At 45.4% G+C, this 16,016-nt stretch overlaps 1 protein-coding gene across 1 annotated transcript in view; it reads right to left on the bottom strand.

Moving 5' to 3' along the window:
• LOC115106679 (rho GTPase-activating protein 23-like) overlaps positions 1-16,016 on the bottom strand; it is a 65,805-nt gene that overhangs the window by 3,691 nt on the left and 46,098 nt on the right. Inside the window, 19 exon segments of the mRNA XM_029629650.2 lie at positions 976-1,007; positions 2,128-2,227; positions 3,713-3,757; positions 4,554-4,679; positions 4,957-5,046; positions 5,261-5,334; positions 5,472-5,550; positions 8,426-8,578; positions 9,013-9,119; positions 9,394-9,500; positions 10,132-10,193; positions 10,560-10,874; positions 11,490-11,627; positions 11,786-11,825; positions 11,949-12,057; positions 12,455-12,649; positions 13,622-14,248; positions 14,497-14,992; positions 14,995-15,462. Coding sequence (XP_029485510.1) covers positions 976-1,007; positions 2,128-2,227; positions 3,713-3,757; positions 4,554-4,679; positions 4,957-5,046; positions 5,261-5,334; positions 5,472-5,550; positions 8,426-8,578; positions 9,013-9,119; positions 9,394-9,500; positions 10,132-10,193; positions 10,560-10,874; positions 11,490-11,627; positions 11,786-11,825; positions 11,949-12,057; positions 12,455-12,649; positions 13,622-14,248; positions 14,497-14,992; positions 14,995-15,462 — 3,363 coding nt within the window.

Genomic DNA, 16,016 nt, shown 5'->3' with positions numbered 1-16,016 from the left:
GCCAGGTTTCCTCCAGACCTGACGCTTTGCATTCAGGCCAAAGACTTCAATCTTAGTTTCATCATACCCGAGAATCTTGTTTCTCATGGTCTGAAAGTCCTTTAGGTGCCTTTTGGGAAACTCCAAGCTGGCTCTCGTGCCTTTTACTGAGGAGTGGCTTCCATCTGGCCACTCTACCATAAAGGCCTGATTGGTGGAGTGTTGTAGAGATGGTTGTCCTTCTGGAAAGTTTTTCCATCTCCACAGAGGAACTCTGGAGCTCTGTCAGAATGACCATCAGGTTCTTGGTCACCTGCCTGACCAAGGCCCTTGTCCCGTTTTGGCTGGGCGGCCTATTCTAGGAAGAGTCTTGGTGGTTCCAAACTTCTTCCATTTAAGAATAATGGAGACCACTGTGTTCTTGGGGACCTTCGATGCTACAGAAATGTTTTGGTATCCTTCCCCAGATCTGTGCCTCAACACAATCCTGTCTCGGAGGTCTACAAGGCAATTCCTTCGACCTCATGGCTTGGGTTTTGCTCTGACATGCACTGTCAACTGTGGGACCTTATATAGACAGGTGTGTGTCTTTCCAAATCATGTCCAATCAATTGAATGTACCACAGGTGGACTCCAATTAAGTTGTAGAAACATCTCAAGGATGATCAATGGAAACAGGATGCACCTGAGCTCAATTTCTGCATAGCATTTTGTGACATCGGCTGATCTAAAAATGGGTTTATAAATACATTTGATTGAATTTCGAGTTCCATAGCAAATACTTAAGGTATCCGTTTGTATTGTTTTTATATAAATTTGCTAAGATTTCTAAAAACTTGTTTTCGCTTTGTCATTATGGGGTATTGTGTGTAGATTGATAAGTGAAAAAACATATTTAATCAATTTTAGAATAAGACTATAACCTAACAAAATGTGGAAAAAGTCTTCTTGAATGCACTGTATTTCAAATTATGTTCAGAGTAATGCATTGCTTACCTTATCCTTAGTTGAGTCGCTGGTGGTGGAATCTGAATAAGATGAAGGTTAGGGTCACGTAAGTGAAGTAGCATGGCGGTCTTGGGCAGTCACAGCACATTAGATATCCCAGCACAATATTCATGACATCACTCCCAGAGAGAGAAATGGAGATATAGATATATGTGGATAGACTTTCAAACCAAGGTTACACGAACAGAATGTCACAGACACATACACTCTCTCACATACGAGGTACGCACACACACACTACGTTGGAGGTAGAGTCCTGCTCCTACCGAAGAGGTTGATCCACAGGCTCAGCTAGGAGGATATGGGGGCAGAAAGGTCCAGAAAGAGAGAGAAAGTGGGAAACACAGTAAGTATACAGTAGGCCTACACAGGCTGAAACCAAGCCAAACATAGTAGGATAGTAAAGCACAGCCAGAGACTGCAAATGCCAAGAGAAAAGAGCAAAGTCCACTGAATTTCAGAGACGACATCTTCATTGAAATGCATGGTGTGAAACGAGTTAATTGTTGTTTTAGGGAATGTTACAGTAAGGGAACTGTATAAAAGATCATGCTCAAATTAAGTCCCCAACCCAGTGTTAGGTGCTCCGCATTAGTGGTGGATGAGCTGAGGTGAGTTCTGCAATCCTCCTCCATACAATGTAAAGCATTTAGAACATAAAAATGCAGAAAAACAGACTTACAGAATTAAATAATTATATTTCTATAGACACACAGGAGAGGAGCTCTTCTTTGGTTATAGTTGTATCCTATGAGGTGTTCTTTAATCATGGGACGAAATACTATAGAACAAACAGAAGTTCATGCGGGACAGTGAGCAATGCTGAGAAGCCTTTGTGCAAAAACTGTCCAGAAGTAATCAAGGCAATCTCATGTAGTGGAAAAATTCCAATGCCTTTCTTTTTCACGACTTATGCATAGCAAGAGTAACAATTAAAAAATTATAAAAAATGCATGGACAAGTTGCGGCTACAAAGGCCAATGTGACACAATCAGAGTGACAAAAACATTTCACTAAATGAGAGTGCCTTGATTACTTCTGGACATTAGTTTAGCAAAAAGGCTTTTTCTGCATTTTTCACTATCTAGCATCAACTTCTGTTTGTTCTAATTCTATTTCTATGATTTCATGTCCCCTCACCTGAAGCCTCACTTCCAGGCAGCCCTGTTCTCCCGATATTGGAGAGCAGGTGATCGATGTTGGGGACCGGTTGCATATCCCTCTTAATATCCACAGGTGCCTGCAGAAACACAGCAACACAGACATTCAAGTGAAAAAGACAGGAAGAAAGACATGACCACAGACATAACAACATCCGTAAAGACTGATTTAACAGATAGACAGATGAATATATGGACAGACACAACAACACAGACAGATATAGTTCCGTGGTTGCCATGGAACCGAGATAAAGAGTTGTACTTTTTTTTGACTAGATAGAGAGTTGTAAATGTGTTTTTGACAGCACTTTTTGTTTTTACATACAGTACCAATCAAAAGTTTGGACACACCTCCTCATTCAAAGGTTTTGCTTTATTTTTACTATTTTCTACATTGTAGAATAATAATGAAGACATCAAAACTATAACACATATGGAATCATGTAGTAACCAAAAAAGTGTTAAACAAATCAAAATATATTTTATATTTGAGAGTCTTCTAGGCATTCTCTCAACCAGCTTCACCTGGAATGCTTTTCCAACCGTCTTGAAGGAGTTCCCACATATGCTGAGCACTTGTTGGCTGCTTTTCCTTCACTCTGCTGTCCTACTCATCCCAAACCATCTCAATTGGGTTGAGGTCAGGTGATTGTGGCAACCAGACCATCTGATGAAGCACTCCATCACTCTCCTTCTTGGAGAGTGATGGAGAGTGACGTTGTCTCTGGCCTAACATACCTCTAACAACACCTAAGCCAATATATCCTCCAAACACCGGCTTCTAGGGCATTATCACTTAAATATCGATTCAACGGTGTCATAAGACCGGCAAGTCAGCAAGTTTGGTCAAGATAACCCATAGTCTAGCTAGCTAGCTTTTGTTTTTATTTTAAACTGGAGGTGGGACAGGCTTGGACATCACAGAGGCTTTTTGTAGTTTTGAGTTGATCTCTCACTCCAAGGTTGGATTATCCCAATAACTGAAGTGTAATGAGCCTCTGGCGCCCTAGCAAAATCAGATGCCGGCTTTACCAGAGTGGGTGTTACATGTTGTTTAATGAGTATTATCCCACAGAGTCTGCAGAGAAGCTGGGGATGGCAAGGGCAGGCTTGATGATCCGGACCTGTCATACTAACTCCCCCCCCTGGATGTGACCACTGATTTCCCCCACTCAAGCCTGTTTCAGGGCATCCGAGGAGCTAAGAAAAGAGTGGTGGAGGAAAGTGCTGAGAGTGGATAGTGAAGTGGATACTCTTGTAGGCTTTTTCCTATGTGCAGCCCACCGGAGTTGGTAGGGTGCACATAGTTGGATGAGACCTGGACAAGCCAGCCGCTGTTGAAGACCATTGTCCGGGCCAAGACCTACATGTACTTTTGTTATTAAGCGTCTTTGAGATTACCTGTACAATGAAAAGCGCTATATAAAATAAATATATTATTATTATTATTATTATAAACCGTAAACAGACGGACGGATACAGTAAGGCCGATAAAGAAGACCACATTATTAATAAATACTTTTTCTTTAGGTTGTCGTTATGGAATTTCTTGCTCATTCACATACCTTTTCATCCTTATCCACCTCTCCATCACTGAAGAACCAGTCGTGCTGAAAAATAAAGGAAAAAGGAGTGTCATTACAATGTAACACTGTAACAATAGGGCGCCAGGTAGCCAAGAGCGTTGGGCCAGTAACCGAAAAGTCGCTGGTTCAAAACCCCAAGCGGAGTAAGTGAAAAATCTGTCGATGTTCCCTTCGTCTGCATAATGTGGGATACAGGCTATTTATAATGGTTGGTCCTCCTAACGCAGCTCTATAGCTATGGTACTACTGTATTCCCTGGGTAGCCAGGGACAGAGTGGGAGGTCTGTCTGCCATGGTCAACCCCACCCTATAGGTGCCCAAAACCACACCCTGAGTGCCTTGGTTCAGATGGGCATGAATGGAGATTCTCCTCCTGTACCCTGTAAAGGCAGTGCCAACTAGCCCACCATTGTGGGAAAGGGTTACATTTAGATTAAATTTGTAGGTGGTAGAACTATCCCCCAAATTAGCCAAGTTACTTTTCCGTGGTCATTTCTAACAGAAATCTATTCAGTTCCTTCCTAATGTATAAGCCTGGGCGGCAGGTAGCCTAGCGGTCAAGAGTGTTGGGCCAGTAATCGAAAGGTTGATGGTTTGAATCCTCGAGTCGACTAGGTGAAAAATCAGTCGATGTGCCCTTGAGAGCAAGGCACTTAACCCTAATTGCTCCGGTAAGTCGCTCTTGATACGAGTGTCTGCTAAATGACTAAAAATACAAATGTACAAAATCACTAATAGGAGACCCTTGGAATGATGCCTGGGTCTGATGATCACTAGCTGACCACTGAGTAATCAGATGGTGAACGACTGCAGTTCTTACATGCAGGATGAGCGTCTCGATGATCTTGTAGCGGTCGGGCATGTGGGTGACCATGTCGGTCATGTTGTCCTCTGAGGTACGCACCAGAGTGGGACCAAACACTAGAGCCAGGTTCCTGGGCTCCATCTAGAGAGAGGGAATAATGAGGGAAAGTGAATAGTGTGTGGGGGGGGACAGAATGATTTAAGGACGAAGAGAGAAAAAGTAACATGTTGAGGAAGAGGGAAGAGATGCCGACAGGTGCACTAGTAAGGATATAAAAAGAGTGAGCGAGAAAACAAAAAATATACAGATGACAAGAAGAGGGGTAAGGGAGATATACAGTGTTATAATTGTAAAGTCAACTAATGTAGATATGAAGAAATTACCATATTGAAAGAGCAGACCAGAGACCAGTTCTTACCTTGTTCTTGTCGGCGTGATCCGCCACTGTCTTCAGATGACAGACCAGGAACTTTAGAGTGTGGTGATAGTGGTCTGGAAGATCATGGATCTTAGAGAGAGAGAGAGAGAGAAAGAAGGGGGCGGTGAAGAATATATAAAAGGAGGGAGAATAGAGAGATGGATGCAGATGGATGCAGGGAGAAAGAGAGACAGGAATAGAGGGACGGAGTGACAGATAATGGAGACAGAACGAGAGAGAGGGGTCAAATAATGTAAGCCCAAATTAAAGTATATACTTTAGTATATACTTTTCAGCCACATACCAGTTTCTTCATGCTCTTCAGCCTGTTCCCTGAGTCCTCTAGCCGGTTGGCATCAATAAAGTCATTATACTTGTCTGCAGACAGAAGGTGTAGTGAGTAGGGGTAAAACACACACTAGCACACACACACACACACACACACAGAGAACAAACACAGTCATCAAAGCAGTCATACAGTCACACATGCACACACGTATTAAGTTTGGACTCACCATCAGTGAACAGGGGTTCTGGGAGTTTCCTAAAGAAGGACTTGAGGAGACTGCTGATCACATTCAGGTCCTGCCACCTCTGTGGACGCGAGAAGAACAAGTCTTATAGTTTTCCTGTCTTTTTTCTTTACCTGTCAATCAACCTGTCATTCTGTGCTCTTGAACTCGTCTCAACACGTGTAAATTAAATCTTCAAAATTAAGTCCTTGTATGTTGGTGACCTCCACCAAAACATCACAGAGGCAGACATAATTGACATGTTTAGTGAGGCTGGACCCCAAAAAGTTTGTTTCACATACACAACAAGCATCAATGGATAGATGTAATAATAATAAATCATAATAATTTATTACCTTTCTATAGCGCTTTTCATAATCTGAAAGCGCTTCAAAAGCAAAACAAAAAAAGCAATACATCATTGCGGCAGGGTAGCCTAGTGGTTAGAGCGTTGGGCTAGTGGTTAGAGCGTTGGGCTAGTAACCGGAAGGTTGCAAGTTCAAATCCCCGAGCTGACAAGGTACAGCTCTGTCGTAACCGGCCGCGACCGGGAGGTCCGTGGGGCGACGGACAATTGGCCTAGCGTTGGGGAGGGTTTGGTAGGGTCCGGTAGGGATATCCTTGTCTCATCACGCACCAGCGACTCCTGTGGCGGGCAGGGCGCAGTGCGCGCTAACCAAGGTTGCCAGGTGCACGGTGTTTCCGTGGAGCTACTAAACAATTGGATACCACGAAATTGGGGAGAAAAAAAGGGGTAAAATTCAAAAATACATATAAAAAAATGCACCTTTTTTTATAATCGCATTTGTGGTCACTTTTGAGAATTGTGTTTTCCCACTAATTAATTGCACTTTTGAAAATTCGTGCTTATAGCTTATTGCCGAGTGCACATTGCTGCGCTTTATAGCCTATTGCAGTGTGAGCATTGCTGAAAAATGTTGAACATTCGTGCTTATAGCCTATTGCCGAGTGCACATTGCTGCGCTTTATAGCCTGCAGTGTGAGCATTACTGCGCTTATATGTGGAGAAATAGCCTAATAGCTTATCAACATTTTAAGCTAAACTTTCTGATCATTGCTTTTAAAATGTTTTTGATGCGAGTGGTAGTATTAATTTGGGATCTATTGCATCCCACAACTGTCCCAGACTGTGTTTGGAATATTTATTTCTCGCACAGTAGGACAAGTTGACCAATATAATAGCTCAAATGTTGTACAATGGGGGATAGTAGATTGACATATGCTAGTGCTTTTGCTGTTTGTTAGGCCTACTCATCTTGTTGGCTGACGAAAATAAAGTGTGGACAGTTCTTCTAACATCTTCAGTATGCGCCTCGAAATTCGATAAGAAAGACACACGGAGTTGTGTCCCCAATGTGTCTGTCTTCACTTGTAGCCTACTTTGTAGCTGAGATGCCTCCACAAGGTGAGATGAGAGGTGATTCAAAACACGCAGCCGGGAGAAAGGAATTATAAATATAATATTCAGCCAAAGGGCCCCAACGGCCACAAGCCACAAAAGGCATGGATTGTCAAATTGTGAATGAGAGACTGATGAAGTGTGTACGGCCTGCGCAAAAAAAACAAAGTAATTATTGATCAGCCATATGGCATAGCCAGATCTGGGCCTAAGGACAACTCAGAGTATGCTATTCTGTTCTTCTGAAATAGACAACATTTTCTTCATATCATGTTTCTTTAGAACTGTCTAAAATAAATAATGGATTTATTGTAATGGTGCAGGCTATATTCAATGGATTTACTAGACTTTTTAAAAGTAGATGTTTCAAAAGGTTGGCATGTAGGCTATGGAAGCCAGGAGATGCTAAATGTTTATGTTAATTAATGGTCAATTACTTAACATAACTGCCAGTGAGACCGGCAGTTATTTGCTTGACAGTCACCGGCTGATTTTATGACCGCCACAGCCCTTGCCCAGACCAATTTAGCTGCTTACTACTTCAGCAAACAACTGGTTCAGCTGATTCCCAGCCCTCACTGGGTGACCCAGGTGTCTGACATAATGCCCGCTCAGTGGATGGCCACCCAGGCCTTGGGCCAGCGATCACGTGCTGCCACTGCAGACGCAGCCACAGCCATGAGCAAGCCTCAGTGATAGAATCAAACAGCACCATAAAGTGTACTAGCAAGCAGTATGCTCATCATTCATCTGAGTGTGATTATACAATCTCTCTGCTCTTATCATGTCTGCACAGTTTGATTGTTGATGTCTAGTAATTCCTTTAGAGGAAGCACACAGCAAGCTTATCTTTCATTACAAATGTGACTGAAGCAAGCTTTGTTGTCCTTGTAAGTCATTTTATATCCCCCCTTTCAGGGACATAACATACGCAGCTGGCGACAGAGTAACTAAACACATACTGCCCACGACTGTCCATTCGAGTCTAGGAGCCAAACCAGGCTAAAGCCGAACAGAAATCTGTCCAAACACTGGAGCTTGAAGCCAACAGAGTATCCTGGAGACTTCCTTCACCGAAGAAGAAATGATTTTACACTGAAAAGTACAAAACTTGGGGAACACTGCTGTGCAAACCCCCCTTTGGCTCCCTCTAAATGGAATTATATATTAATATAAAAGTACTTCTTAATTTGTTTTATTCATGATTGACTCTGCCATGTCTAAATAAGGTTAGACCTTGATGATAAAACTACTAAGTTCATTTTAGAAAATAGTCTGGAAAAATAGGAATATTCTAAGTTTCCTTAGCCGTTTAATGTCCTCATGTCACATATTATATCTAATTTTGACTGAATTTCTCACTCTCTCCCCCTCTCTTTTTTATCTCTTACTCTGTCAGCCTTTCTCGGTATCACAAACACACCTATAATCCACCTCCTTCTTACTCCCTCAGTCTCTCTTTCTAGTATGTTGTAACACACACACACACACACACACACACACACACACACACACACACACACACACACACACACACCTCCTCAGTAATGTTGATCTCCAGGCCCCTGTTGAGCTGCTCCTGCAGGTTGGACACCATGGCATTGTTGCCCGGCACCCTGTAGACACCAGTGTACTCCAGACCCATGCTCTCCACCAGCCCACAGCACAGCTCCACAATCAGAGGGACAAACTGGGGGAGGGGGGAGAAAGAGAGAGTAGATGGAGGGGGAAAGAGAGAGAGCGAGAGAAAAAAACAAAGAGAAAGATTAAAGGGGTAGAGGAGGATTAGATCGAGGGGAGAGATGGAGACAGGAGTGTCAGAGAGAAGGATGTTAGTAATGAATACATTTCTATTTCATAGACAAATGAGAGGCAGAGCAAGAGAGCAAGAAAGGGATAGCAACACATTGCCAGATAATATGACAAAAGTAGCAATGGATAATGGCTGCATGGATAATGCATTATTGCGCTTTTCAGTTGGTCTTGAGATGTTTGCATGTCATGGGGTAACACACCCCATTCCCCGATAATGTGAGACACTGAGAACACATTGAGAAGAAGGAAGAGCGATAGGGAATATGTAAATGGTGATCGAGGAACAGAGTAGATCGACAACCGACAAACCTTGTTGTTAACAGCAGGTTGACAGTCCTCAAGTCGCACTCCAAACACCTTGGGGCCTGTCTTCTTTGCTTTCTTCATGATGATACCCCATGGACCCTTGCTCTCATCTAAAACAGACAGACAGATAAACAGAAAGAGAACACAGACAATTTACAAAGCAGCCCTTAAGTACAGCAAACTCCTGAAAAAATGCAATGGCTTGGTACTGTCCTAAAATCATGCACTAAGCCAACATTTTGTAGCTGAAAATGAAAAACAGTGTTTCTTATTGGACAAGTCCAGGTAGTCCCTCCAGGTTTCAGTCCGTTTTCTTCCGTTTGGTGCCTAATGAACCTTTACGCCATGCTTGTGCCATGGGACTGTGGCATGTGTGTCACTCACCCTTGCTGGAGGAGCGGTTCATGAAAGCGTTGTCTGTCTTGGCCAGGAGGAAGGGGGGCATCATGCGATGGGCCCTGGGAGAGGTGTCTGGCTTATTGCCTGTTGTACTGGATGGAGACAAAGAGAGGGCTGGAATATTGTATGTGTCACGCCCTGATCTGTTTCACCGGTCCTTGTGCTTGTCTCCACCCCCTCCAGGAGTCACCCATCTTCCCCACTTATCCTCTGGGTATTTATATCTGTGTTTTCTGTCTGTCTGTGCCAGTTTGTCTTGTTTACCAGCGTTTGTCCTGTCAGTTCCTGTCTATTCCCAGCCTCTCTTTTTCTCATCCTCTTGATTTTTGACCATTGCCTGTCCTGACCATGTACCCGCCCGCCTGGCCACTCTGCCTGTCCCTGAGCCTACCTGCACCTTTGCTCCTACTCTGGATTATCGACCTCTGCCTGCCTTGACCTGTCATTTGCCTGCCCCTGTTGTTACAATAAACATGGTTACTTCTGCACTTGGGTCTTACCTTGATACCTGATAGTATGGGCATTTAGAAGAAAAACAAAAGGCCCATGAACATAACGACAAATGTAATGATGGCAAGATTTACTCTAGCGTTTGTGCCAAGAACCAAAAGGGAAAAATAAAGGTTGTAAGAGTGCATTGATATTTGGGAAAAGTAGTTTACATGGATTTAGTGTGTAAAACGCTTAGAATTAAGTGAGTGTGGTTAGGGGTGCATAGCTTACGTTTGTTTCCTGTAGTCATTGAGCTTCTTGCTGATGAGCGCTTGTCTGGAAAAACCCAGCTCCTGAAACACAAGCAAAAGACAGTTTTGTATATTATGTTGATTACATGTTATGTTAACATTTTTTTTTTTAAAGCTATTCTGCCTAGTTCTGTTCCCCCCCTCATCTAAGAGAATTTAGTTTCTATTGGTTTCAATTGTCAATTTGATGCCAGATGACCTGAATGTTGCTTTGGGGGCCCTACACTTGGGGAAAGACTGGAGAGTGGGCCCTCCACAGAACTTAACAGAACAAAGTATAAGTATTATACTGTATCACTATGATGCACTATTTTAAAACTTTTTTTTTTTTTAAACTTTATTTAACTAGACAAGTCAGTTAAATGAAGCACTCTTCCTCAGTTTAATATAATCTTTGTTTCCACCTACCTCGTTGTCTGTCTTGCTGTTCTCTCTGATGACCCGGATCCAGCCCAGCATGTCATCTCTGTCCTCCGCCTGCAACAGGTACTCACAGAAGTCCTGAGTGGTCAGCCTCAGAGTGTGCTTACGCTTGGTTTCGCTATAGGCAATGTCAATCAGGCAGCCGCGGATGCTGATTGGAGGGTGCTCGTCCTCCCCGTGGCCAGGTCCCGCCCCCGCCCCGTGGAGGACCGCCTCCCGCTTGTCTTTGTAGAGCAAAAGGCAGTGGGAGCGCAGCACGGAGAAGACGTGCTTCCACGGACGCATGCCACCGCCCACCTTCTGTGGTTGGTGGAGAGAGAGGGAGAGAGAGATGATATTTCTTTCAGTTTTTTTCTGTGAGCTCAATATTCTACATAGTTTAGCGCAGAGAACGTGGTATTTAAGTACAATGACCATAAACCATTGCGCGCCTATTTGTCCGGTCTGTGTGTGTTTCTTTTACGCCTGCTACATTAGGTTAGTGTGGGGCAGACACGGAGAGAGAGAAGAGACAGAAGAATGCGTGATCTGGAGGAATAGAGAGCAGCTGCTTCGCTAGGTACAGTATCTCTACCTGAAAATACATGATCTAAGTGGTTGATAGTTGGTATTTAGCCTTATTTACTTTGAAGAACTACTAAAATAGTGATTTTGTCGGACCGCATAGGCAGCAGCTCTATACAGATGAGATGATGACTTGGAAATGAAATAATAAAGTAATCAAATAAAACAAATGTAATATTCACAACTGAAATATTTTATTACGGTAAAGTAATGTGAATAAATTACGCTTAATAAGTGATAAGCAGTAATGGGCAGTCACTACCATCATGGGACTTTTAATTGAATGCATTGAATGGGAATCAATTGTTTGGTCCCCACAAGGATAGCAAAACAAAAGTGTGTGTGTATTACTTTTCCCTTCTCCGTGAGGATCTGTTTGTAGTGAAGCCAGCCGTCCTTGCGTACGTCACTGAAGGTGATGGTCCCCAGCTCGGAGGTGGAGTGACGTTTCGACCGCGCCTCCTCTGCAGCACGTAGACTCTCCAGAGACTGGAATACACAGCCAATCATACCACACAACCACAGCTCAGAGCCAATCAGATCACAAAATCAAGTACAGTTCTCATGTGATTGGTCCAAAGCTGACGCAGACAAAATAAAATATAATGATAAAATAAAAGATGAAACAGCGAAGAGATAATACTCACCCCATCAGTGAAAAAGCTCTTGACCCTTTTTGGTAGTCTCCTGTGGAAAGATATTTGAGAATGTTGCACGACTGACCGCACAGAAAAACAAGATATATTCATATCTCCTGACCTTTTTGTCCTCTGCATATATATTCTTCAGACAACAAGGGGCCAAACTTACGAGAAGACACGGCCTTCCTCCCGGAAGGTGTTGAGGCCCTCGTCACATGACTTGGAGCGCTCCGTGGTAATGGCCAGCAGGTAGGAGGAACGGCGGCTTTTGATACTGCCTTCTCAGAAAGAAAGAAAAGAGAGGGACATGGTGAGAGAGAGATGAATCAGTAGGGAGGGAATTGAAGGCATGCAAAAAGAACACAGTGACGTGAGATAGCTCAAAATGGGAAGGCATTCTAGACATGTCAGAGAGAAGCAAACACAGAACACATTGAGCCTGGAGATAGAGGTGGATGGGGGGGCAGTTGAAGGGGGTTTGAGGTTTAAGTACAATCTTCCTTGTTTTGACATGTGCACCTGTTTTTGCACTTACCCTGTATCGACTGACTGGGGATATCGACAACAGTCGGTGTAGAAGTGAAAAAAGGTCTACATGCCAAAACGTGGGAAATCGCTCTAAAGGAAGTGATGGCGGTATGGTGAGGAGAGGTGAGGCGAATTGGGGACACTCACTGCTGTCCTGGGAGCGGAGTTTGACGAGGGGGGAGGTAGAGGAGGAGAGGGTGACAGGGGAGACAGTAGTGGAACTAGAGGTGAGGGCACAGGGCAAAGAGGACACAAGAGGGCACGGGGCACTGGAGGAGGACACCACGGAGCAGGCGGGCACGTGGCGGGCACGTAGGTCAGCGCTAGGGCTGATGGGGTCATCTGTGAGGGGTCAGGGGTTAGAGGTCAGAGGTTAGGAGTCATCGAGGAAGACGGTCATAATAGGAATAAGTATTATTTCCTATGTAAAATAGCATATTTCTACGGGAGAGTCAAAATGTACTAGTGAGTTCCACCACTGGATAGACAGAGTCATGTTACAGACACACACCCCAGGGACATACATAGGTGTTACTACACAAGCACATTGAAGGTAATACGTGTGTGAAAATCTATATTTCTCTGGACACGGAAGACGTACACACATACACTGCACTAAAAGTTTCAAGTTACAAAGACATTTACTCAGTTATACACATATAACATATAACTTATGTACAGTATATGTGTATACACTGAGCGTACAAAACATTAAGAACACTTGCTCTTTCCATGATATAGACTGACCAGGTGAATTCAGGTGAAAGCTATGGTCCCTTATTGAAGTCACCTGTTAAATCCACTTCAATCAGTGTAGATGAAGGGGAGGAGACAGGTTAAAGAATCATTTTTAAGCCTTGAGACAACTGAGGCATGGATTGTGTATGTGTGCCATTCAGAGGGTAGGGCAAGGCAAAACATGTAATTGCCTTTGAACAGGGTATGGTAATAGGTGCCAGGCGCACCGGTTTGTGTCAAGAACTGCACCGCTGCTGGGTTTTTCACGCTCAACAGTTTCATCCAGCCAACATGACACAACTGTGGGAAGCATTTGTCCATGCCCTGACGAATTGAGTCTGTTCTGAGGGCAAAAGGGGGGAGTGCAACTCAATATTAGGAAGGTGTTCCTAATGTTCGGTATGCTCAGTGTACATCACAGTTGGCGTTATCATTGAAGTCTCAGTGAAAAGCATTGAAGAAAATTGGAATTGAACCCTGGTATAAATGTATAATTCCCTCCCCCCAACTATTCATAAAGAAAGGGAAGGGAGGAAGGTGGAAATTGGAGAGTAGGGTGGGGTACTAACTACTAACCTATAAAGGGAATGGAGGCCAGGGAGTCGGGTGTGCTGTGGTGGGGTTGCAGGCTACCGTTGGGCCTCCTTAGACTGTCCCCCATTCTGGTACCCCCAGAGACGGGCGAGGGTGTCCCTGCAGTGGGGTTGTTTGGGGAGGGAAGCAGCCCGACGGGGGGCTCGGCCGAATCCACTGGGAGGGCGTAGAGGGGGTGACGGAGGGCCTGCACGGGGGTCCGACGCCCCATAGGGGGCTTCTGCCTCAGCACCACCTCCTGGCCCAAAGGGAGAGGAGACACCGTCTTCCTCGACTCCCCCCTATCCTCCCCCAGCACTCTCTCATCCTCCGACGAAGAAGGGATGACGGCCGGGGTGGAGGAAGGACGAGGAACTACCACCCCCCCTCCTATCCAGCCTCCCTCGCAGTCTGAGGGGCTGGTTTTGGCACTGGGTGCCCAGTTGAGGTGGGGTCCGATGTAGGTGGGTTCTCTGAAGGAGTGGGCTTGTTGGAGGAGGTGGCTGGCTTTGCGGCAGAAGGAGGGGCTGTAGCTCTTGTAACCCACCAGCTCCTCTTCCTCCAACCTCCTGCTCTGGGGCTCAGCCACCTGCTGCTGCTGGGTCTGCCGACCAACGGAGGGGGCTGTGGCTGTGGGGAAAAGGTAGACATAATATAGGCAGAGTTCAGCAGGAGAAGTACTGGCTAAATGCCAATTCCTTGCCCTCCTCCTAAAAGCGTGCACTTGCTTAAACCCCCTCATGGATTTTAAGGCATGCTAGAGTGGTGTATGTTGTATGTTAAATCCACAAGGGGAGTGAGTAAGTGTACACTTTAGGGAGATGTCTGTCTTCCTGCCTATCTATCCATCTAAATATCTCTATGTATGTGGAGCTTACCCAGTGTGGCTGCAGTTGTGGCTGTAACCGTGTGGTGGTTTCCCAAGTCCTTGTCCTGCTCCTTGGCACCCTGCGACGGCCAGGCGGGGGCTCTCTCGCAGTGCGGCGACACCAGCGCAGCCGCCTGGGCTAGCGTCTCCTGTGAGCGCCCGTAGTTGCGTTCGTACGATGCGTACGCCGCCAGCAGGCTTTCGGAGCACGAACGGCTCCCTGGCCCGGACACTCCCCCCCAGCCTCCCAGCCAATAGGAATCGTGGGAGGCGGCTGCTGCCTGGTGGTGGAGCATCAGAGTTTCTTGGGAAACGCCGTGGTCTCTGTGAGCGATGGAGGACATAGAGTTAGACCCAGGACCTCCAGCGCCACCAGGCCCCAGCGCTAAGCCCAACCCCAGCTCGGCTAACCGATCCTGGGATATGCTCCGGTGTCGAGGGGACATGCGCTCGGCCGCCTCTGCCTGGCTGTAGTACCAGTCCGACAGCGCCTGGTGGCACATGGCGCGTCGCTGTGGGCACGCGTAGCTGGTAAACTTCCCTTCCGGGCGGGCATGTGGGGCAGGGTTGCAGAGGCGATGGCGGCGTTGTGGTTGGCAAAGTGGAAATCCAGTGCGCTGACGGCCGACGACGAGCGCCCGCGGTTCTGCCCCAAAGATGGCAGCCAATCTCCCTCTTGTCCTGCCGAGGAGCCAAAATGGCCTCCGCCATCCTCCTCGTTTTCTCCCGGACCCCTGGGCCTGCCGGAGGTCTGAGTTACGTTAACCGCGGCAGAGCGGTTGTCCAAGGGGGCTGCCTGGTTAACAGGGCTGGGGCGGCAGTGCCAGTTGTCCAGGGGGCTTTGGTGGTTGGGTGGCAGAGGGGCCGTGGAAGTGGGCTTGGCACGGGGGTAGCAGAGTGGGGGAGGGTCGGGGATATGCTGCGCCCCTCCCGTGTATGGCTCATTTCCTCTCAGGTAGGCATCCTGAGAGTACGCCTGTATGGGAGGGAAGAGGAGAGTGGGCGCATGAGAGATAGAAAAAATGAAGAGATAGAAAGGAGCTGGAGAGGGAGGCAAGGGATCGAAAAGAGTAGAAAGCAGGTGCGAAGTAGTATTTCACACAAAATCAACACATTCCGTTTGGTAGTCTAACGCGTTCCGTGGCACGTGACATGATTTGACAACCTGTTTCCAATACATTTGAAATGTATTTCGGAACTAAAAATCCACTACAAACTAGCTTGTCAGGTGTTTGTGAAAGCAAAGGCGGGTGGAATGTATTGTTTTATTATTATTATAATTTTTTTTTTTTTACATATTACAATTCAATTTGTGTTACAATGAAAACGTCTTGTTGTGTAATTATTGTATATCCAGTAGGGATAGTTCAGCACTGGAATTATATGAAATGTTTGTAATTGTCTATACATTACTTCTAACTCAATATTCTTCACCAAACCAAATTGCTTTGTGATTGTGAGGTGTATTTTTATTGGGTAATGATTATAAATAATTTGATGTGTGGGAAGGAGGAGAGGAGAGAAAGAAAC

This window comes from Oncorhynchus nerka, linkage group LG23 (assembly GCF_034236695.1).
Source record: "Oncorhynchus nerka isolate Pitt River linkage group LG23, Oner_Uvic_2.0, whole genome shotgun sequence".
Lineage (NCBI taxonomy): Eukaryota > Metazoa > Chordata > Actinopteri > Salmoniformes > Salmonidae > Oncorhynchus > Oncorhynchus nerka.
The sequence above is the reverse complement of the archived record's forward strand: the minus strand, read 5'-3'. Positions and strand labels throughout refer to the sequence as shown.